A 22765-nucleotide genomic window follows, 5' to 3' on the forward strand; every position below is an offset into this window, starting at 1 on the left:
TTTATGTCTGGCTATGACTGTCAAATGCAAATTAGTCTGACATGTCTATCTCTACGCAACTAATGAGATGAGTGTGCTTAATGAATGTCTGAGCTTTGCAAAGTTGGGGCGTGGTCAACAGTACGCACCTCATCTCTGCAGACGAGCACACTAAACCCAGCTTCACACAGATATGAGCTGGCGAAGGGTACCGTGAGTTTTGATGCTCAGAGGAAGGTGGCAGGGTATTCCCTTTGAATCAGGTATCAAAACCCCTCTGCAGGGTCCCGTGAATGCGTTGTCTGCAACATTCTGTCACATGACAGCTCGAACAGTTTTATTTCACTTACCGGCATGACAACTGAGCCAGGATCACAGTCAAACGGATTGGGAAGTAGGTCCCGAAGTGCTCTGCCAAACGTTGGCGGTGAGCAGTCACCACTCGTGTGTGTCACTTACTGATGCTGTTCTGCTGTTTTCTTTCAAAAGCATGATTCGCTTTTGAAAGACATTCTTTCCACTGACTCGATCACTCATCTGTCGAATGTTTTTGTATTTCCCCTGCATGCTTGTGTTCAGTTCATTCAGTTTCCCAAATATGTCTGTTACATAGGCAAGGAGACATTCTTTTCATTACACAAAGTCAACCAAGTGTTTAAAAAAAAAATGGTTTTATTTTTTTACATCCATTGTGAATCACAACAGTTCCCCTCTTAATGTGAAAAATCTTTCCAACCCTCCCTCTTGATAACCACCAAGCCTTGGTGTGTAGCCTGGTCAGCGTGAAATAGAACATCGTCATGTTCTGATCCCACATCTCCACATAGCAACAAAAAAAACAACTAACAAGCAGTGGATGTGGTTTACAATTGAAGTTACCTGCTGTAGTAAATCTCAGTTCTGTGATAAGCTCTTGCCGACAGTTGCTCTCGTTGTATCATACAGTGCGTCCATATGACAGAGGGAGACCCCATTCATAACTAGAGTGCAGATACCGTCGCGCCTTAGATGGAGCCCATCTGTTGCGGAAGCCCACTGTTCAACCCCATGGGATCTGTTTTTCGTCAATATAGCCACGCAGCACACTGAACATCCCCTGTGCCGTTTCATGCTTGTGAATTGTGAGACCGAACAATATTTCCTTGTGAATAGTATTCCCCCGAGATGTATAGCAAACAGAGGTCAATGCTTGGGAGTCTTAGCCTCCCTCACAGTTAACATCCATTTGGAGAGCGTAAGCTATGGAGTTCTTGACTTGTTCAGTTGATTGCCAGCAATGGCAACACTTGAAGAATTGATATCTGACAAAAGGTATTGATGTGAGTTTCTGTGCCTCTGCCTCCCCACACATTTATTTTCACCATATACATTTTAGGCGGTAATATGTAAGTCTCTGTCATAGTGTTTCGTAGCGAGCCTAGCCATGAACTGTAGGAATGATTCCAAGGGCAACGGTCAAGTGGCCTTTTCCCATTGGTTGGTTTAATTTGATTCTTTTAGATTTGAATAATTTTCGTTAAGGGTAACCACATTTTACAATGATTTGAGATTCAAAGACTATTAGTTTTTGTGTATGTATATATTAGTTTCTCTGGATTTGGGAAATTTTCCTGCAACCTCATTTTCATATCAGGCGACCCCTAATTTGGTTACTGCTGCCCTAACATTAACATGTTATATCCAATAAGTCAAATTTTGTTACCTAATACATCTGATAATAAACACCAAGCTCTGGCAGAACGGTGCAGATTCCTCCCTAAAACTTTTGAGAATTTTACATTTTGTGGTTGTGCGCTCACAAGATACTTTGGGGGCAGCTGACATTTCACGTGTACACACAACACAATCACTGATGCAACTGGTTCATCATGATGGCATAAGGCTGTGCGAACTCTGCGTGACGGTAGTGTGTATGTCGCCTTGTTGCTGCTAATGTACCTGACTCCAGCTGGGCTCATTATGACAGTAAAGCAAGATTTTGTGGTTTCGTTGAGCTGAACAACAAGTCAACCCTTAAGTTCCCATGTCATTTGCTATGTTGTATGCTGAGCTTCTTTGAGTTAGGCCTACATTTTGAATGTTACTGAAAAAGAGCCGTGCATTGCTCAAGTTGTTCATGTCCGAAACCAGTTACTGGCCTTGATGTCTTCCTCAAATTTCTTTGCTTATTATGTAAATTGTAAGAGACGTGGGCTGATAAGCAAATACCTCCTTGTTACACAAGCATTGTCCTAGTAGGTGTGTCGAGCCAGCGTGTCATGCCCCCCCCACCCCAAAAAAAGAAATTCCTGTGAAAAATGTCTTCTTTAGTTGCCAGGCGTTTGCCCAGGCGCCGTGCTGGAGTTGCCATGATGCAGCAATACATCACAGCAGGACTTTGTCTGTCTCAAATGGCACCCTGTTCCCTATATAGTGCACTACTTTTTTTTACCACAGCCATCTAGGCCAGGCTGGGCACTAGTCCTACACAGGGAATAAGGTGCAGCCCTTGTCACAAGGCCAGGCAAATAAGTCTCGGCATGCCCTTTCCTCTGCCCAGGGATTGGTAACATGTTTTCTTCAAATGCACATTGCTCAACCTATTTCAAATGTGCCAGAGTGCCTTTTTTTGATCAATGGCGTGAGCTGTGAAGATTGGCTGGCATACCTAAAGTGCGTTCAGGAATCTCATTTCTGGTTTTTATTTCACATGCCAATGGATGTGATAGTGAGCATGCGTGATGTATGCCAGTCAGCCCTGTGGTGGAACTCTGACACGCACAGAAGGAGAGCCCTTTGCCATGGGACCTTTAGTTTTAGACTACGAGCTAAAATGTGACCACAATTCTGCTTGTGAACACATGGGCCTACATGCATTTTTAGGTGCTCATTGAACCTTCAATAATTCTGCTGAAGCTAAACTGTCAGATGTTGCAGTGTGTAGGCTTCTGTGGGTGGGTATCAGGTTCAGTCTTGCCTCGCTCTGCTCTGCATGGCTCCAGCTTCTTTCCATGTCATTTCAGCAATCCATGACGCCCACCATCTCAAATTTGTCTGAAATTGTTTCTGTAGTTGGAAACGGATAAGAAAAGTATTACAGAAACCTTATTCTGTTGAGTTTATAATCTGATTTCTGAGAAATTAAGCTAATTCATTGCACCAAAATTAGCATTTTTATTTATAGGATTCATTTGACAGCAGTCTATGCAGTGGTTTTGTTGGACACTGTTTCAAATGCTAACTTTTTTTAGCATTTGTGTCAAATTCATTGCAAGAAAATGGTACCTAATATTAGAGTTTTCGCGCTTCATATCCAAGTCGTCTAAAGTAACATCGTTGTTCCACAATCCATTTTTTATGCATTAGGATGATTTGGACATGAAGTGTGTAAATGCTCATATAAACTTAGCAAAAAAAAGAAACGTCCCTTTTTCAGGACCAGGTCTTTCAAAGATAATTTGTAAAAATCCAAATAACTTCACAGGTCTTTGTTGTAAAGGGTTTAAACACTGTTTCCCATGCTTGTTCAATGAACCATAAACAATTAATGAACATGCACCTGTGGAACGGTTGTTAAGACACTAACAGCTTACAGATGGTAGGCAATTAAGATCACAGTTATGAAAACGTAGGACACTAAAGAGGCCTTTCCACTGACTCTGGGGAAAAGCACCGACAGCCAATCGTCCTCGCAGTGGCAGATCACGTTTAACAACACCTGCACAGGATCGGTACATCTGAACATCACACCTGCGGGACAGGTACAGGATGGCAACAATAACTGCTCGAGTTACACCAGGAATGGACAATCTATCCATCAGTGCTCAGACTGTCCCCAATAGGCTGAGAGAGGCTGGACTGAGGGCTTGTAGGCCTGTTGTAATGTAGGTCCTCACCAGACATCGCAGGTAACAACGTCGCCTATGGGCACAAACCCAATGTCGCTGGAACAGACAGGACTGGCAAAAAGTGCTCTTCACTGACGAGTCGCGATTTTGTCTCACCATGGGTGATGGACAGATTTGCGTTTATCGTTGGAAGGAATGAGCGTTACACCGAGGCCTGTACTCTGGAGCGGGATCAAGGTGGAGGGTCCGTCATGGTTTGGGGCGGTGTGTCACAGCATCATCGGACTGAGCTTGTTGTCATTGCAGGCAATCTCAACGCGGTGTGTTACAGGGAAGACATCCTCCTCCCTCATGTGGTACCCTTCCTGCAGGCTCATCCTGACATGACCCTCCAGCATGACAATGCTACCACGCACAGAATGAGCAGTGTGACTGATCTCCTGCAAGACAGGAATGTCAGTGTTCTGCCATGGCCAGTGAAGAGCCCGGATCTTCAAACTATTTTTCACTTAATAGCAGGAACAGCGTCTAGGTGTTCAGAACCTGGTAGTATTAGTGCTGGAGGGGACATAAATCTAACTAAGTTCTCTGAATAGGGGAAAAAATAAACTTCTTCTCCAAATTCACTGAGAATACATTTTACACAGGATGAAGAAGCAAAAATCAGAAACGCAGCTGCATACTACATGGGTGACTTTTGACTTTCTTGGGATTCCTCATGTCGAAGTCATTGTTAGAAAAAAGTTTGGTCCAAATCGGATGTTAGGTACTATATTTAGTTTAATATTATGTGAATCCTCTAAATTAAGTGCCAATTTGGGTGCAAACAGTTACCATTTTTAGATCAAATGATTTCAATAGAATGCTGCAAGAATCTTAACCGTTTCTAATAACGGGAACGACTTTGGAACAATCTGAGATGGTTGGGGTCAATCTTCTTTCTTGTACTTTTTGAGGTGGAACGACCCTCCAGGCAGTTCTAGTAACGCATTTGGTTCATGTGACTATATTAGAGTACTGGATGGGCATGTGTAGTACGTGGTAGTATGTGTTGAGGTAATGTCTAACTGGGTTAATTTAGCTTAAAGATTGCTTAAGGTTAGGAAAAGGGTTAGCTTTAATGCTACAGTTCTGTCACTCGAACGTGCAACCTTTTGGTCTGTAGCAGTACTCCATGTACCCACAACCTCCTGATGTGGTTTCAGGAATTAAGCTTTGACTTCAAATGATCCTGCATCATCAGCTCTGTCACGTGTCTTCGCATTGGGAGAACTTCCTTCTCCTCAATAGACTGGTCAGAGTGACGTTAGCCAGATGCCAAAGAGTTATTGGCCAAGTGTAGCAAAATATTATGGACAGACAAAAGAAAATAGTCTTTAGACCTAGTATTTCCGATGGAGTTAGCCTATCTCTCTCAAGAGTACTCATCAGCATGAGGATGTGATGTGTAAAACTTACAAGGGCAGGTGAATTTTACAGCCCAGCCAATAAGTTACTAGCAAAGGCTGATGTTTTGTTATGCCTGATTGGATAAAGGGACATTTCTGGAGTAGTGAGTCCCTTTTAGGGTTATGTGGAAAGCAGACTCAGCTCTTGGCACAGGGCTGAATTGATAGAGGTAATGACTGAAGGAAGGTCCCCACACCTACTCACTCCAGGGTTTTTCTTTATAGTTAATGTTGTCTTCATTGTACAATAGTGAAGACATCAAAACTATGAAATGGCACATATGGAATCATGTAGTAGGAGTTAAAAGGAGTTAAACAAATCAAAATATATATAATAATTTCTTCAAAGTAGCCACCCTTTGTATTGATGACTGCTTTGCACACGCTTGGCATTCTCCCAACCAGCTTCATGAGGTAGTCACCTGGAATGCATTTCAATTAACAGGCGTGCCTTAACCTGTCTAAGATATTGGTTCCCAATTGGGGATCAACCCTCCCACGTTCAGCTGAAACGGTGGCGCATGGAACGCAAAAATATTCTTAAAAATATTTAACCTCCACACATTAACAAGTCCAATAGCTCAAATGAAAGAAACACCTTGTTCATCTAGCCAGCAAGTCAGATTTCTAAAATGTTTTACGGCGAAAACATAGCACATATATATGTAAAACCACCACCAGACACAGCTCATTTGAATAGCCAAAACATGCAATCAACAAACGCAGGATTAAAAAATAAATCGCTCACTAACCTTTTGAAAATCTTCATCAGATGACAGTAATATGACATGTTACACAGTACATATATTTTTTTTCAATAATATGCCATTTATATCCATAAATGTCCATTTACAGTGAGTTCACGTTCAGAAATTACTCAAAAATGCCCGCAGGAAATCTATGTAGCGCGGCAAGATAACGTAAATAGACATCATAAACTTTGACTAAATATACATGTTCTACATATAGTTAGAAAGATACACTGCTTCTTTATGCAACCGCTTTGTTAGATTTATTTTTAACGTTACAGAAATCGCACACTATTCCATATGCTGAGACAGCGCTCAGTTCCAAGCTACATTTCTACGTAATGTTGGAGTCAACAGAAACACAGATTTAAGCATAAATATTCCCTTACCTTCGATGGTCTTCGTTCAGAATGTTCTGGAAGGCTTCATACTTACCCAATACATCGTTTGGTTTCAAGTCTTGCGTCTTTGTATTAGCTACTGCTAATAACATCAGCTGAAATGCACCCAAAACGTCCTCTGGTCCGGAAAAGTTGCGCATCAAAACTTCAAAATTACATATTATATGTCGACTAAACAGGTCAAACTAAGTGCAGAAGCAAGCTTTATGATGTTTTAGACACGCAAAACAAACTTCAATTCAATCGGCCATCGTCTGCCCTTCTCTTGAGTGCTGGAACAAAGGAATGGCTGGGACCAATTCGCGCCCATACGCACAGCCTATTCTCTCGTGGCACGCACTAATTTCACTCCCATAGGGTCAATTCTTGCGGGATTTGAACGATTCAAAGCTCTACTGAAAGAGGACATCTAGCGGAAGAGAGAGTGTCCCCAGAATCATAACTGGTTGGGAAGGGTGGGGGCCATGACGTCAAAGTTGCTCCAACTTTCATGGCCACAAAAACTAGTTTGGAAGAATGCCTGCCCTGTGAGTTCTGCTATACTTACAGACATAATTCCAACGGTTTTAGAATCTTTAGAGTGTTTTCTATCCAATAACTTTTATTTGCATGTATTAGCAATTTTTGACAGATTTTTTTTTCAGTTTACTAGGGGTACCCAATCTCTCCAAAGGGGGCGTATGTCTGCCATATCCTTTTTAAGTTACTTTGTGGAACTTCTTTCATCCTTTTAAGCCAATCTGTTGTGTTGTGACAAGGTAGGAGTGGTATTCCAAATATAACCCGATTTGTAAAATACCAAGTCCATATTATGGCAAGACCAGCTCAAATAAGCAAAGAGAAATGACAGTCATCATTACTTTAAGACATGAAGGTCAGTCAGTATGGGAAAACGTGCAGTCGCAAAAACCAAGCGCTATGATGAAACTGGCTCGCATGAGGACCGCCACAGGAAAGGAAGACCCAGAGTTACCTCTGCTGCAGAAGATAAGTTCATTAGTTACCAGCCCAAATAAATGCTTCAGAGTTCAAGTAACAGACACATCAACATCAACTGTTCAGAGGAGACTGTGAATCAGGCCTTCATGGTTGAATTAATGCAAAGAAACCACTACCAAAGGACACCATTAAGAAGAAGAAGATGAGACTTTCTTGTGCCAAGAAACACGAGCAATAGACATTAGACCGGTGGAACTCTGTCCTTTTGGTCTGATTCCAAATGTGACCTTTTTTGGTTCGAACCGCTGTGTTTTGTGAGATGCGGAGATCACAGTAGATTCCTACTGTGAAGCGTGGAGGGGCTTTGCTGGTGACACACTGATTTTATTTCGAATTCAAGGCACACTTAGCCATGCTGGTTATGTGGCAGCTTCATTAAATAGTACCCACAAAACACCAGTCAACGTCAACAGTGAAGAGGTGACTCCGGGATGTTGGCCTTCTAGGCAGAGTTGCAATGAAAAAGCCATATACAATAAAAGATTAAGGTGGGCAAAAGAACAGACACTGGACAGAGGAACTCTGCCTAGAATGCCAGCATCCCGGAGTCACCTCTTCACTGCTGACTTTGACTGGTGTTTTGCAGGTACTATTTTAATGAAGCTGCCTGTTGAGGACTTGTGAGGTGTCTGTTTCTCAAACTAGACACAGTGTTCTTGTCCTTTTGCTTAGTTGTGCACCGGGGCCTCCCACTCCTCGTTCTAGTGTTTAAAAAAATATATATTTATATTTTAAATTGAATAACTGTTTCATGGCTTTAGGAATGTGAACAGGCCTCTAACGGTCCCCTGTTTCTTTCCTTTTGTGTTGCAGTGCTCTTCAAGCGGTCCAATGGAGGATGGGAAGCCGGTGTGGGCGCCCCATCCAGCAGATGGGTTCCAGCTGGGGACCATAGTGGACATCGGAGCCAACAGCTTGACCATCGAGCCGCTGAAACAGGGGCAAAAGGTAGGCGATCATATGTCCTGCAAATATACACACACCCTTGCGAAAAACAGACATCATCGCTGTAACATTTTGCACATAGAATTAGAATTTGCGTAATTGTGGTGGTGGCCATCAGTAGGCAGGTTTCTATTGCACCAGGTTAAGGTGACAAAAGCAATGTCCCCACCCCCCTAAAAAAACATTGTGACATGTTAACTGCAGCTATAGGATAAATGCTCTAAAGATCAACTTATCTGTTCGACAGGTGGATTTTCTTCTAAATTTATTGTGACAAATTTTGATGGAACCAGTTTTTTGAATAACTTAGGATTGACAAGGAGGGACCTCCACTCTGCAATTTATTTTAAAGGTGTACTGCTTGGTAAAATCTTGTACTGACTTTCAAGAATGCCTGAATTGCTTTGCTTTGCTTTTTTGGATGCAAGTTCCACCATCCAATTATTTCAGATCTACAGGAGTGCAAGTTTCCCCATGGCACGGACCGTGGCAATACCTTGATACCTGGTAATATTTAGAAAATTGCAAATATTTGATGGGGCGGGGGCCACAAAAAATCGGAACTTATCTTGAGGGGCCGCAGTTGCTGGCGGGTTTGCGTGCCCATTTTGCCATGGGGCGTAGAGAAATGTTTGCAGGTATTAACATATGAGTAAGACTAACAAAATCATATCTTTTTATATAAAAAATGTTAGTTGACATGTCAGTAATTGATAGTCACTCAATTAGCCTAACACGAGAAACTACTGATGCATAACCAAATTTTGAAATTGCACCTAGTGTATTCGACTATTCAAACTCTCAACAGTAAGTTGAGACCCCGACTGAGTTCCTAACACTGTTCAATATACAGTCTGCATAACCACAGCATTCAAATAACGCTGCAATGAAAACTAATGGGACTGTAGAAACTGTGGCATTAAAATCCGGGGTGTAAACTACATTTCTATTCAAGTGTTGATTGACAATGGTAATGGACCAATAGTACTGGAGAAACTATGAGAAAACGGACCTCTCTGACGCGGTACTCTACATCGTGATGTTTCGGCACGCATTCTGCAACTCGTTGTGTGCCGTACAACCTCTTTCCACCAGGAGTAGCGCTTCTCTCGCAGAATAAAAAACAAGAAATGATCAATGGTGAGTTAATTACTCGTGAGTTCATCAATAGTTAATTCAATCAATAGTCAAATGTTTGCGTCATCGCTGCGAGCCGTCATGACTCTAAAAAGTCGCGATGGCCGCGGTTTACTTGTGAGAACGTTTTCCCGCACAACATATCTCCCCCCTTTTTACCATCACTCAGTAGCCTTCGCTTTCCCCTCCGCCCTTTTTAACAAGACCTGGCAGAGCTCCATTGCCTTTTTTAGTCCTCCGTAGACGTGCAGCATTAAGGTCTCATTTATTTTGTTGGAAAGGTGAGATTGCGCTTTACAATGATATTCATATTATAGTTGACCAGGAAGTATTACATTTTTGGGGTGCTAAAATAAGGTCAAATGTACAGAAGTTTGCTAGCTAGTGTTTTCACACACCGAGTGTGTATACAATACATTAAGATCATGATTATGAAAGCTTGCAGTCTATGACCCCTTACTGATGATGTCACTTGTTAAATCCAACATCAATGTTGATGAAGGGGACGAGACCGGTTACAGAAGGACAAGACCTGGATTGTGGATGGGTGCCATTCAGAGGGTGAATGGGCAAAGGATTTAAGTGCCTTTGAATGAGCTATGGTAGTAGGTGCCAGGCGCACCAGTTTTTTGTCAAGAACTACAACGCTCCTGGGTTTTTAACTCTCAACAGTTTCCCTTGTGTATCAAGAATGGTCCACCACCCAAAGGATATCCAGCCAACTTGACACGACTGTGGGAAGCAATGGGGCTAACATGGGCCAGCATCCCTATGGAATGCGTTCAACACCTTGGAGGGTCCATGCCCTGACGAACGCAATATTAGAAAGGTGTTCCTAATGTATATATATGTGTGTATGTATATATATATATATATATATATATATATATATATATATATATATATATATATATATATATATATATTACACAGTGCCTTGCGAAAGTATTCGGCCCCCTTGAACTTTGCGACCTTTTGCCACATTTCAGGCTTCAAACATAAAGATATAAAACTGTATTTTTTTGTGAAGAATCAACAACAAGTGGGACACAATCATGAAGTGGAACAACATTTATTGGATATTTCAAACTTTTTTAACAAATCAAAAACTGAAAAATTGGGCGTGCAAAATTATTCAGCCCCTTTACTTTCAGTGCAGCAAACTCTCTCCAGAAGTTCAGTGAGGATCTCTGAATGATCCAACGTTGACCTAAATGACTAATGATGATAAATACAATCCACCTGTGTGTAATCAAGTCTCCGTATAAATGCACCTGCACTGTGATAATCTCAGAGGTCCGTTAAAAGCGCAGAGAGCATCATGAAGAACAAGGAACAGGCAGGTCCGAGATACTGTTGTGAAGAAGTTTAAAGCCGGATTTGGATACAAAAAGATTTCCCAAGCTTTAAACATCCCAAGGAGCACTGTGCAAGCGATACTATTGAAATGGAAGGAGTATCAGACCACTGCAAATCTACCAAGACCTGGCCGTCCCTCTAAACTTTCAGCTCATACAAGGAGAATACTGATCAGAGATGCAGCCAAGAGGCCCATGATCACTCTGGATGAACTGCAGAGATCTACAGCTGAGGTGGGAGACTCTGTCCATAGGACAACAATCAGTCGTATATTGCACAAATCTGGCCTTTATGGAAGAGTGGCAAGAAGAAAGCCATTTCTTAAAGATATCCATAAAAAGTGTCGTTTAAAGTTTGCCACAAGCCACCTGGGAGACACACCAAACATGTGGAAGAAGGTGCTCTGGTCAGATGAAACCAAAATTGAACTTTTTGGCAACAATGCAAAACGTTATGTTTGGCGTAAAAGCAACACAGCTGAACACACCATCCCCACTGTCAAACATGGTGGTGGCAGCATCATGGTTTGGGCCTGCTTTTCTTCAGCAGGGACAGGGAAGATGGTTAAAATTGATGGGAAGATGGATGGAGCCAAATACAGGACCATTCTGGAAGAAAACCTGATGGAGTCTGCAAAAGACCTGAGACTGGGACGGAGATTTGTCTTCCAACAAGACAATGATCCAAAACATAAAGCAAAATCTACAATGGAATGGTTCAAAAATAAACATATCCAGGTGTTAGAATGGCCAAGGCAAAGTCCAGACCTGAATCCAATCGAGAATCTGTGGAAAGAACTGAAAACTGCTGTTCACAAATGCTCTCCATCCAACCTCACTGAGCTCGAGCTGTTTTGCAAGTAGGAATGGGAAAAAATGTCAGTCTCTCGATGTGCAAAACTGATAGACATACCCCAAGCGACTTACAGCTGTAATCGCAGCAAAAGGTGGCGCTACAAAGTATTAACTTAAGGGGGCTGAATAATTTTGCACGCCCAATTTTTCAGTTTTTGATTTGTTAAAAAAGTTTGAAATATCCAATAAATGTCGTTCCACTTCATGATTGTGTCCCACTTGTTGTTGATTCTTCACAAAAAAATACAGTTTTATATCGTTATGTTTGAAGCCTGAAATGTGGCAAAAGGTCGCAAAGTTCAAGGGGGCCGAATACTTTCGCAAGGCACTGTGTGTGTATATAGATAGATATATATATATATATATATATATATCTATCTATCTATCTATATCACATACACACACACACACACACACACAGTGGGGCAAAACAGTATTTAGTCAGCCACCAATTGTGCAAGTTCTCCCACTTAAAAAGATGAGAGGCCTGTAATTTTCATCATAGGTACACTTCAACTATGACAGACAAAATGAGAAAGAAATCCAGAAAATCACATTGTAGGATTTTTTATGAATTTATTTGCAAATTATGGTGGAAAATAAGTATTTGGTCAATAACAAAAGTTTCTCAATACTTTGTTATATGCCCTTTGTTGGCTATGACAGAGGTCAAACGTTTTCTGTAAGTCTTCACAAGGTTTTCACACACTGTTGCTGGTATTTTGGCCCTTTCCTCCATGCAGATCTCCTATAGAGCAGTGATGTTTTGGGGCTGTTGCTAGGCAACACGGACTTTCAACTCCCTCCAAAGATTTTCTATGGGGTTGAGATCTGGAGACTGGCTAGGCCACTCCAGGACCTTGAAATGCTTCTTACGAAGCCCCTCCTTCTTTGCCCGGGCGGTGTGTTTGGGATCATTGTCATGCTGAAAGACCCAGCCACCTTCCATCAGCAAGGGCATTGAAGATGAAATGAGGTTTTCACTCAATCTCACGATACATGGCCCCATTCATTCTTTCCTTTACACGGATCAGTCGTCTTGGTCCCTTTGCAGAAAAACAGCCCCAAAGCATGATGTTTCCACACCCATGCTTCACAGTAGGTATGGTGTTCTTTGGATGCATCTCAGCATTCTTTGTCCTCCAAACATGACGAGTTGAGTTTTTACCAAAAAGTTATATTTTGGTTTCATCTGACCATATGACATTCTCCCAATCTTCTTCTGGATCATCCAAATGCTCTCTAGCGAACTTCAGACGGGCCTGGACATGTACTGGCTTAAGCAGGGGGACACGTATGGCACTGCAGGATTTGAGTCCCTGGTGGCGTAGTGTGTTACTGATGGTAGGCTTTGTTACTTTGGTCCCAGCTCTCTACAGGTCATTCACTAGGTCCCCCCGTGTGGTTCTGGGATTTTTTCTCACCGTTCTTGTGATCATTTTGACCCCACGGGGTGAGATCTTGCGTGGAGATTCAGTGGTCTTGTATGTCTTCCATTTCCTAATAATTGCTCCCACAGTTGATTTCTTCAAACCAAGCTGCTTACCTATTGCAGATTCACTCTTCCTATCCTGGTGCAGGTCTACAATTTTGTTTCTGGTGTCCTTTGACAGCTCTTTGGTCTTGGCCATAGTGGAGTTTGGAGTGTGACTGTTTGAGGTTGTGGACAGGTGTCTTTTATACTGATAACAAGTTCAAACAGGTGCCGTTAATGCAGGTAACAAGTGGAGGTCAGAGGAGCCTCTTAAAGAAGAAGTTACAGGTCTGTGAGAGCCAGAAATCTTGCTTGTTTGTAGGTGACCAAATACTTATATTCCACCATAATTTGCAAATTCATTAAATCCTACTATGTGATTTTCTGGATTTTTTTTCTCATTTTGTCTGTCATAGTTGAAGTGTACCTATAATGAAAATTACAGGCCTCATCTTTTTAAGTGGGAGAACTTGCACAATTGGTGGCTGACTAAATACTTTTTTGCCCCACTGTATACACACACACACACACACACAAGTATGTGGATTTGGCTATTTCAGCCACACCCATTGCTGACTGGAGTATGAAATCGAGAACACAACCCTGCAATCTCCATAGACAAACATTGGCAGTAGAATGGCCTCACTGAAGAGCTCAGTGACTTTCAACGTGGCACCTTCATAGGATGCCACTTAAGTCAGTTTGTCCAATTTCTGCCCTGCTTGAGCTGCCCCCCGGGCAACTGTAAGTGCTGTTATTGTGAAGTGGAATCGTCTAGGAGCAACAACGGCTCAGTCGCGAAGCGGGTAGGCCACACGCGCTCATCATATAGGTTTCCATTGCCGAGCTGCCGCACACAAGCCTAAGATCACCATGCGCAATGCCAAGCGTCAGCTGGAGTGGAGTAAAGTTCGCTGCCATTGGACTTTTGAGCATTGTAAACGTGCTCTCTGGAGCCCTGACCTCAATTGGACCGCCGACTGCATGTCAGGCCTAATCGCCCAAAATCAGTGCCCGACCTCATTAATGCTCTTGTGGCTGAATGGAAGCAAGTCCCCGCAGCAATGTTCCAACATCTAATGGAAAGCCTTCCCAGAAGAGTGGAGGCTGTTATAGCAGCAAAGAGGGGATCAACTACATATTAATGCCCATGATTTTGCAATGAGATGCTCAATAAGCAGATGACCACATACTTTTGGTCAAGTAGGGTATGTATTTTTAATTTGGGTGGGGCAGGGAATTGATCCGAGGACCTTCAAAAGGGGGGCCGCCAGTTGCCGATTCCTCTCATAAATGGATAATGGAAACACTTCAACCACTTTTATTTGACACTAGGTTTTTGTAAAAAATTGTTTTAAAATTATTTTTACCGACAGTCAATTGTCACATCTATTTTCTATTAACTTTTTTAAAGTCGACCAAAAATCGCTGGAGAAGTTAATGGAAACATATCTTGACACGAAGACCCTCCACTAGCTAACATACTAGTGAAACATCAAATCTCCCAGAGGCTGTAGTTTAGTCGTTTACCCTCCACTGGTACAAAATGAAGCCCCAGTGTCTGAGGTAAAGTGGCTCTTACCTAGTCAAGTAGGCTTTCCCTTCGACGCCACCAGCCACTGCTAATTCACTAGATAATGTATTACGCTAAAGCTCTTGACGTTAGCGAAACCCAGTTTCTATGGTAACTCGTACTTCCTTGTGTGGCTTTGTCATAAAGTGAACGTCCTCCTCAATTTGCTCACTTCTAGTGTTTACATCCGGCCCATAAATCATCAGACTCCGTCAGATCTTTTATTATGAAGGAAGTTGTACGTGTGTGTTCCAGTCATTTGTAACGGAAGAGTCCGTTCTCTGGAATTTATGGTCCGTTCTGTGCTGTAACAGGCAGTCTGAGGGGCACAATGTGTCTTCTGTTCCTGCAGCAGCCAGTTAGTGCCAGTCTACAGCTCCCTTCCTCCACACCCAGTCCGCTCAGAGCAGCAGCGGTGTACGCAGCCTGGCAGACCCCTGGGGGGGGGGCTGGCTGTCAGGAGAGAGGGGCTGCTCAGTGCATGACACCGTGTCACACACACACACAGCCTGAGCCACAATGGCTGACTCTGTGGCCCACAACGTTAGGTCATGTGTCCCCAATGGAACTCTATTTCCTATATAGTGCACTCATTTTGACCAGAGCCCTGTTTGAAATGGGTGCCCTATAAAGGGAATAGGGATATATATATATTTTTTTCTCACTGTTTCGCTCTGCCTTGGTGTCTGTGAAGAGGGAGGGGTGAGGGACGTATTTAAATTCAAGGGGGCATTGCCTCACCGTTCGTCCCTCCCCACCTCCCCACCTCCCTCTCCTTTTACTCTTGCCTTCAGTCACCCCATGTGGCTCAGTGCTTTGGAATCCTGCCAGTTTGGGCCCAGAATGTGGCACATGTCAGTGCAGGAAGAATGAACTGACTGTACGTCACCTTGGCATCTCCACTCTTGGATGTTTTAAAACCTTCTTGCAGTGCCTCTATTGGAGACACTAAGGACACATCCCAAATAGCACCCTATTTCCTGTATAGTGCAATACTTTCAAAAGTAGTGGACTAAATAGGGAATTGCGTGCCAATTGAGACGATACCTAAATTGCTGGCCCAGAAGAGGAGATGCCAACAGGTCCCCATGGCCCGCAGGAGGGAGCTAGCACGGGCTGTGTGTGTCCCAAATGGCACTCTATCCCCTACATAGTGCCCAGAGCGCTGGTCAAAAGAAGTGCACTATGTAGGGGATAGGGTGCCATTTGGGACGCAATGCTATGTCTGGCTTGGCCTAGTTAGCTACACACATTGCAACCCGCCTGACCCGCCTAAGGTCACCCCACATATGTTCCCCAAACGAACTTCTAAAATATTTGTTAAACATGTACGTTTTTTCCCCCCTGGTGAAGAAATGTTTTTGCCACGTGTGGAATGGACAAGGTAAAATTGCAGAAGGCTTTTAGCTGGTGCTGTGTTAGGGGCAGGCCAGGAGAATGTAGCTCTCAAACTCCAGGCTGCATTCTGCCTTCTCCCTACAGTTTTTACCAGTTAACTCAGCGCCGGGATTGTAGTTCACATGCGCTTTAATGTTTAGAAACGTCAATCATCGCTTGCGATACGGCTTTCGAAAACAACATATGGCACTTATCTTTCATCTGCGAGAAAGATAACCCTTCTAATAAAAAAATATACACTTTTACTGTAGCAGTTATGCACAGATCCATAAGGCTGTGTGTCCATCTGACAACTACACTTCCGTAGTGACGCTTGGAGCACACTAGATGGCGAATTAGCACAGGCGTTCACCTCGGCCTTTTGTCTGTTTTCCTTAAACAAGCGCTGTAACATTGGGATATGCCCCGGTGGGAACACTAACCCTATAAAGGTGTGTAGTAATTTAAAGTTTTTAATTAAAAAATATATATATTTGTATAATATTTATATTCTCACTGATATGAAAGATGCGGTACTGTTTTAGAAACATAAGGAAGGCAAGTTGTGCGTGTTAATGTTTACAGCAAGCGTCTGGGCTCTTACCAAAACTCCCTCGGTCAGAAGATACCATCGTCACTAGGCGCTAAAACAGTTGGCGTCTCTGAATTGGGTAAGAAGAATGTATCCATGCAGAAGGAGAAAGGATGGCTGGCTGCACCTTTCACTAGCTTTGGTTATCCAAGTAGTCCACTGTGTTTGTTCATAGTTCCATAAACATGAATGCACTGCATAGCTTCAGAAACTATTCATACACCTTGACCTTTTCCACATTTTGTTGTGTTACAGCCTGAAATGTATTCAATTGACATGTTTAGTCACTGCCCTACACAAATATACCCCATAATGTCAAAAGTTGAATTATGTTTTCGGAATAAATTAAAAGCTGAAATGTCTTAAGTCAAATATTCAACCCCTTTGTTATGGCGAGACTAAATCATTCCAGGAGTAAACATTTGCTTAAGTTGCATGGACTCTCACTCTGTGCAGTAATGGTGTTTAACATGATTTTTGAATCACTGCCTCACCTCTACCCCACACATACAATTATCTGTAAGGTCCCTTAGTCGGGCAGTGGATTTCAAATATAGATTTAACCACAAAGACCAGGGAGTTTTTCCAATGCCTCGCGAAGAAGGGAACCTATTGGTGGATTGAGTAAGGAAACTCATCAACTACGCTGAACTGCTAGTGCGCTCTCACATACGGAGTCACGCTAACTTGCAATTGCAGTGTGCTTTTGATTCTGAAATAACCCATAGTACTCGCCAGATGTGTTCACCTTAAAAGCACATGCTATGAGTTAAACACACCAGCCTCACATCTCAAGCCCTGCCTATGGGAACATGTAGCTAGCCGTATTGTTTGTCCTGGGCCATGCACGTGTACTGATAATGCATGGTGGCTGTGCTCTGCAGTGGAGGTGCTGACCAACAACCATGGGCCTGAATAGGGGAGGGGCTGCTGCTTGCAGCCAGTCTCCACAGCGCCTCACTAGTTACTCCCAGATCCTGTTTCTGCCGCTCTCTCCAAATAATTAATTGTCCCTTGACGTGTCACTCACTGCTGCATACACCAGGGCTTTTTGAAGCAATGGCGTTCTGAACAGTCAGTATTTGAGTGGCCGTTGGGGAAACTTGGGGATTGATGAAAGAGCACGTTAACTGACTTGGAAAAAGGTTACTGACTTGTATTTTTTAAAAGCAGGCACATTGATCGGAGTCAAAGTAGACTTAATGGGTTTATTTACTCGTGTGTGTGTGTGTGTGTGTCTCTCCTTTGTGCGTTATTTGGTATTTTAGGCCACATACTTTTTATGTACTTCGTTGAACTACTCCAACTTTAATGCATTGGAAAGAGAACAGCACGGTGAAATGCTTCAATTGAACAGATTTCAACCCTGTTTCACGTCCATCTTGTTTTGACAGAGCTTTACGGCCCAGATCAACCAAGTGTTCCCAGCTGAGGATGATGTCAACAAGCATGTGGAAGACAACTGTGAGTTTTTTTTATAGCACCAACACTGCTATTGTTTTACAAGAAGTCTCCAGCACAAGGTTTTTGTTTCTTACCATCACATAAAGTTGCCCTAATGGGCACCTAAGTGATTTTGCAGCAAGTAATGAACTCAATTTACAACCCTGAAACTGTTACCCCCCCCCCCCCCCCCCCAAAAAAAATAAATCCACTGCGGATTTAGGAATGCCATTTTGTGACATTGTGTTTTCCATTTTGATCCGTCCTCTTCTTGACAGCTTGTGATTTACTGTTTTTTCAGGTTCGTTGATGTACTTGAATGAAGCCACTCTACTGAACAACATCCGCGTGCGGTATAGTAAAGACAAAATTTATGTAAGTACTTTTATAACAGACCTAACCTGTATTTACGCTGCCGTTCAAAAGTTTTGGGTCCGGTGCACAACTGAGCAAGAGGACAAGTACATTAGTGTCTAGTTTGCGAAACAGACGCCTCACAAGTCAACTGGCAGCTTCATTCAATTGTACCTGCAAAACACCAGTCTCAGCGTCAACACAGAAGAGGCGACTTCGGGATGCTGGCCTTCTAGGCAGAGTTGCAAAGAAAAGGCCGTGTCTGACTTTCCAATAAAAAGAAAATATTAAGGTCAATGGTCAAACGAACAAAAACTGGACAGAGGAACTCTGCCTAGAAGGCCAACATAACTGCAAAAGGGTTTTCTAATGATCAATTAGACTTCTTAAAATGATTAACTTGGATTAGCTAACAACGTGCCATTGGAACACAGGAGTGATGGTTGTTGATAATGGGCCTCTGTACGCCTATGTAGATATTCCATTAAAAATCAGCCGTTTCCAGCTACAATAGTCATTTACAACATTAACAATGTCTACACTGTATTTCTGATCAATTTGATGTTCTTTCTTTTGTGCTTTTTATTTCAAAAAACAAGGACATTTCGAAGTGACCCCAACCTTTTGAACGGCAGTGTGAATCCTGCTGTCTTCCCCATCAGTCTTGTTCCAACAGGTTGAACCAGTAGTGGCAAGGCCGATCGAACACTCACTCATTATCATGCTAAAGCCCTGTCGCCTCAGCCACTTCTGTCTCTCTATGCCTGCTGTACTTTACTGCATGTGTTGTGTCCCCTCCCTGATGGACGGCGTGACGGTCTTATCGTTGTCACTCTGGGCTGCATGTCCGGTGGCTGATGGGCGCGAGGGCCGTTACATTGACGCGCGCACACACACACCGTTATAGCGCGTGTCACTGTAACTACCCTCCCACCCAGCAGCCACCTGACAGGCAGCCCAGAGTGACAACGACAAGGCCTTCACACCGTCCATCAGGGAGGGGACACAACACATATACACACACTGACACAGCTAGCGCTTGTCATCAGTCTCCCTGCTGGCCCCTGTGTCTACCCCTTTTGTAATTGGCCAGGGAGCAGAGCAGAGCCTGGGAGCGCTATCCTGTTCCCCACTGAACTTAATTAGGTCCTCTGAGGTGACAGCCAGGCAGGCAGGCAGGGGGACATGGATGCCAGCTGGTGGGGAGAGGAGAGTCATGGGACACTTGTCTTCCAACGGGTGGCATCTAGTGGCTGCAGTGAGAAACTGCCTTGCTGTGTTCTATGGAAGTGTTTGGCTGATATGCAGTGAGACAATTCCTTTTAGCAGTGATGAGACTCATGATTTGTTAGGTACTTGAGGAAAAGCTGGGTGTTATATCAGAAGTGTTTACCCCAAAAGCATTTGATGTGTATTGAGCATTTAACTGAAATGTTGGTCATTTCTTTGCTTTTTAAACAACTAATTTGCTGACATCAGTTAAATTATTTGAATTCCATGTTCCTTTTTTTTCCTGTGAGCTCAATGCGCAGTTTCTCTAGAGAGAAATCTGATGAAGCCTGAACTGTGTGAGTTGTGGTTTTCAACATGGCAGAAATAATATGAACTACAATAACCATAATCCATTGCATGCCTACGTGTCCGGTCTGTGTGGGGCAGACATGGAGAGGGAGAAAAGAGACGGAACGTGCTGTTGCTTTGCTTGGTATATCTACCTGAAAATGCATGATTTAAGTGATTTTGATAGTTGGTATTCAGCAGTCAGTATGCCTCATCTCTATAGAGATGAGATGCTGATATAGAATGAAGTCATAAAACAAAGTAAATGTAATATACATTAACAAAATATAGTTAAGTAATGTGAATAAATGATGGTTAATAAGTGCCGTTACGGGCAGTCACTACCATCATGGGACTTATTAATTGTTTTATTCTGTGTTACATCATTCAACCCACAATGTATGGTGCATTATATTGTTTTAAAAAATGTACGAAACTGAACCGACCTCAAAAAGCACTAATCGCTCAGCACTTAGTACCGTATCTTGCTTAAAAACTACCTTCTGTGCTAGAGTATTTCTGACTTCAGGTTTCCCTTTGATTTTCTCCCAGACGTTTGTAGCCAATATCCTGATTGCAGTGAACCCGTATGTTGACCTCCCAAAGCTCTACGCTCCAGAGACCATTAAACAGTACCATGGGAGGTCCCTGGGCACCCTGCCGCCCCACGTCTACGCTATCGGTGAGTACTAGGGAGGAAGGAACACACAGGCTGCATTCCAAATGGAACTCTCTTCCCTATATAGTGCACTACTTTGATCTAGTCAAAAGCAGTGCGCTATGTAGGGAATAGGGTGCCATTTGGGATGCAGGCACACAGCTGTCTCTGTGCCACTGTTGGGCTGACAATGCGTTACTTTCACATCTGTCCACTGGAGGGCAGTCTATAGTAATTTTCACAATACACTTATGCTCTGAAAATCACATTTTATTGGTCACATACACATTTAGCAGATGTTATTGCGGTCATAGTGAAATGCTTGTGTTCCTAGCTCCAACGGTGCAGTTATCTAACACATCACAATACACATCTAAAAGTAAAATAAAGGAATTCAGAAATATATAAATATTAGGACGAGCAATGTCTGAGTGGCATTGACTAAAGTTGAATAGAATACAGTATGTGAACATTATTAAAGTAACCAGTGATTCCATGTCTATGTATATAGGGCAGCAGCCTCTAAGGTGCAGGATTGAGTAACCGGGTGGTAGCCGGCTAGTGATGGCTATTTAAGTCTGATGTCCTTGAGATAGAAGCTGTTTTTCAGTCCCAGCTTTGATGCACCTGTACTGACCTCTCCTTCTGGATCATAGTGGGGGGGGGGCAGGACGTGACTCGGGTGGTTTGATGTCCTTGATCTTTTTGGCCTTCCTGTGTCTTGGCATATTTTCAGTGTGATTTCGCGACCTATTTCCAGTTGACATTCAATGTACAGTTTGACTTTGCCAATGCAGCCATCCATCTTGAGGATCCCATTTGGATGATGTGGTGTGTGTGTGTTACTGATGTCAACACTAATCATTTAGAAGTACAAGGAGCATTCATTGTACCTTCTGCATGGCCATTGCAACCGTATACTTCATTTATGATCCCATTGAGATACTTTTTTTGTGTCACTGAGGTAGTGTAAATAAACTGTCTAATGGCTGGATGTCTCTTGTCAGCTGACAAGGCCTATAGGGACATGAGGGTGCTGAAGATGAGCCAGTCCATCATCGTGTCCGGGGAATCTGGTGCCGGAAAGACTGAAAACACCAAGTTTGTCCTTCGGTAAAGTCATGACGTTCTCTGTGCATCGTCAACAGACCGGCTGTGTCCCAAATGGCACCCTATTCCTCATGTAGTGCACCATTTATTTTCCAGAACTAGTCAAAAGTAGTGCACTATATAGGGGAGTAGGGTGCTATTTGGGACGTACCCCAGTCTGATCTGGCAGGCTGTTTCTATTGGTTCGTGTAAAGAAGTGCAGTCAGAATATTCACATTAACTCTGACATGTTTTTTTTTCTGCCCTGTAGATACTTAACAATGTCCTATGGAACAGGTCAAGATATTGATGAGAGAATAGTTGAAGGTACATCAAAATCTCACTCCCCAGCAGCATGACTTAATACCACACTGTATGGATTTGTGTTTTGATTTCTTTTTATCAATCCCACAGCCAATCCCTTGCTGGAGGCTTTTGGGAATGCTAAAACTGTCAGGAATAATAACAGTAGTCGCTTTGGGAAGTTTGTAGAGATCCACTTCAATGAAAAGGTACAGCAGCAGCACTGTCAACAGACAACACCATGATAATAGTGTTTTAAATACTATTTGAAATTGTTAAAGTACTTTTGAGCGTTTGCTTTGGCTACGTCTGCTGCTAATTGAACCGGTGTTGTCTGGTCAGAATACTGTGGTGGGAGGCTTTGTGTCCCACTACCTGCTGGAGAAGTCCAGGATCTGCCAGCAGAGCCAGGAAGAGAGGAACTATCACATCTTCTACCGGCTGTGTGCCGGAGCCTCAGAGGACATCAGGACCAAGTTCCATCTGGAATCCCCAGATGCCTTCAGGGTAAGTGGGGCCTATCGGCCGGCCTAAAACTCACTCACCTTTCGCTAGCTCCTTGGAGCCATGTGCGCTCAAGAAGATCAACCTGAGTAAGGCGCTCCGCAGAATCGCTGATCTACAAATCATCTTGCATCTCAAAT

General features: G+C 43.0%; 1 protein-coding gene across 8 annotated transcripts in view; it reads left to right on the top strand.

Annotated features, from left to right (window-relative positions):
• Window positions 1–22765, top strand: part of myo6a (myosin VIa) — a 95899-nt gene that overhangs the window by 12293 nt on the left and 60841 nt on the right. For all 8 annotated transcript variants that reach the window (XM_036975640.1, XM_036975642.1, XM_036975644.1 and 5 more), the window contains exons 2-9: window positions 8217–8351; window positions 18109–18178; window positions 18459–18532; window positions 20624–20753; window positions 21737–21842; window positions 22090–22145; window positions 22233–22330; window positions 22464–22628. In XM_036975640.1, coding sequence (XP_036831535.1) covers window positions 8235–8351; window positions 18109–18178; window positions 18459–18532; window positions 20624–20753; window positions 21737–21842; window positions 22090–22145; window positions 22233–22330; window positions 22464–22628 — 816 coding nt within the window. In that variant the 5' untranslated portion in view covers window positions 8217–8234. The remainder of the gene's footprint in view (window positions 1–8216; window positions 8352–18108; window positions 18179–18458; window positions 18533–20623; window positions 20754–21736; window positions 21843–22089; window positions 22146–22232; window positions 22331–22463; window positions 22629–22765) is intronic.

This window comes from Oncorhynchus mykiss, chromosome 4 (genome assembly GCF_013265735.2).
Source record: "Oncorhynchus mykiss isolate Arlee chromosome 4, USDA_OmykA_1.1, whole genome shotgun sequence".
In the NCBI taxonomy this organism is placed as follows: Eukaryota; Metazoa; Chordata; class Actinopteri; order Salmoniformes; family Salmonidae; genus Oncorhynchus; species Oncorhynchus mykiss.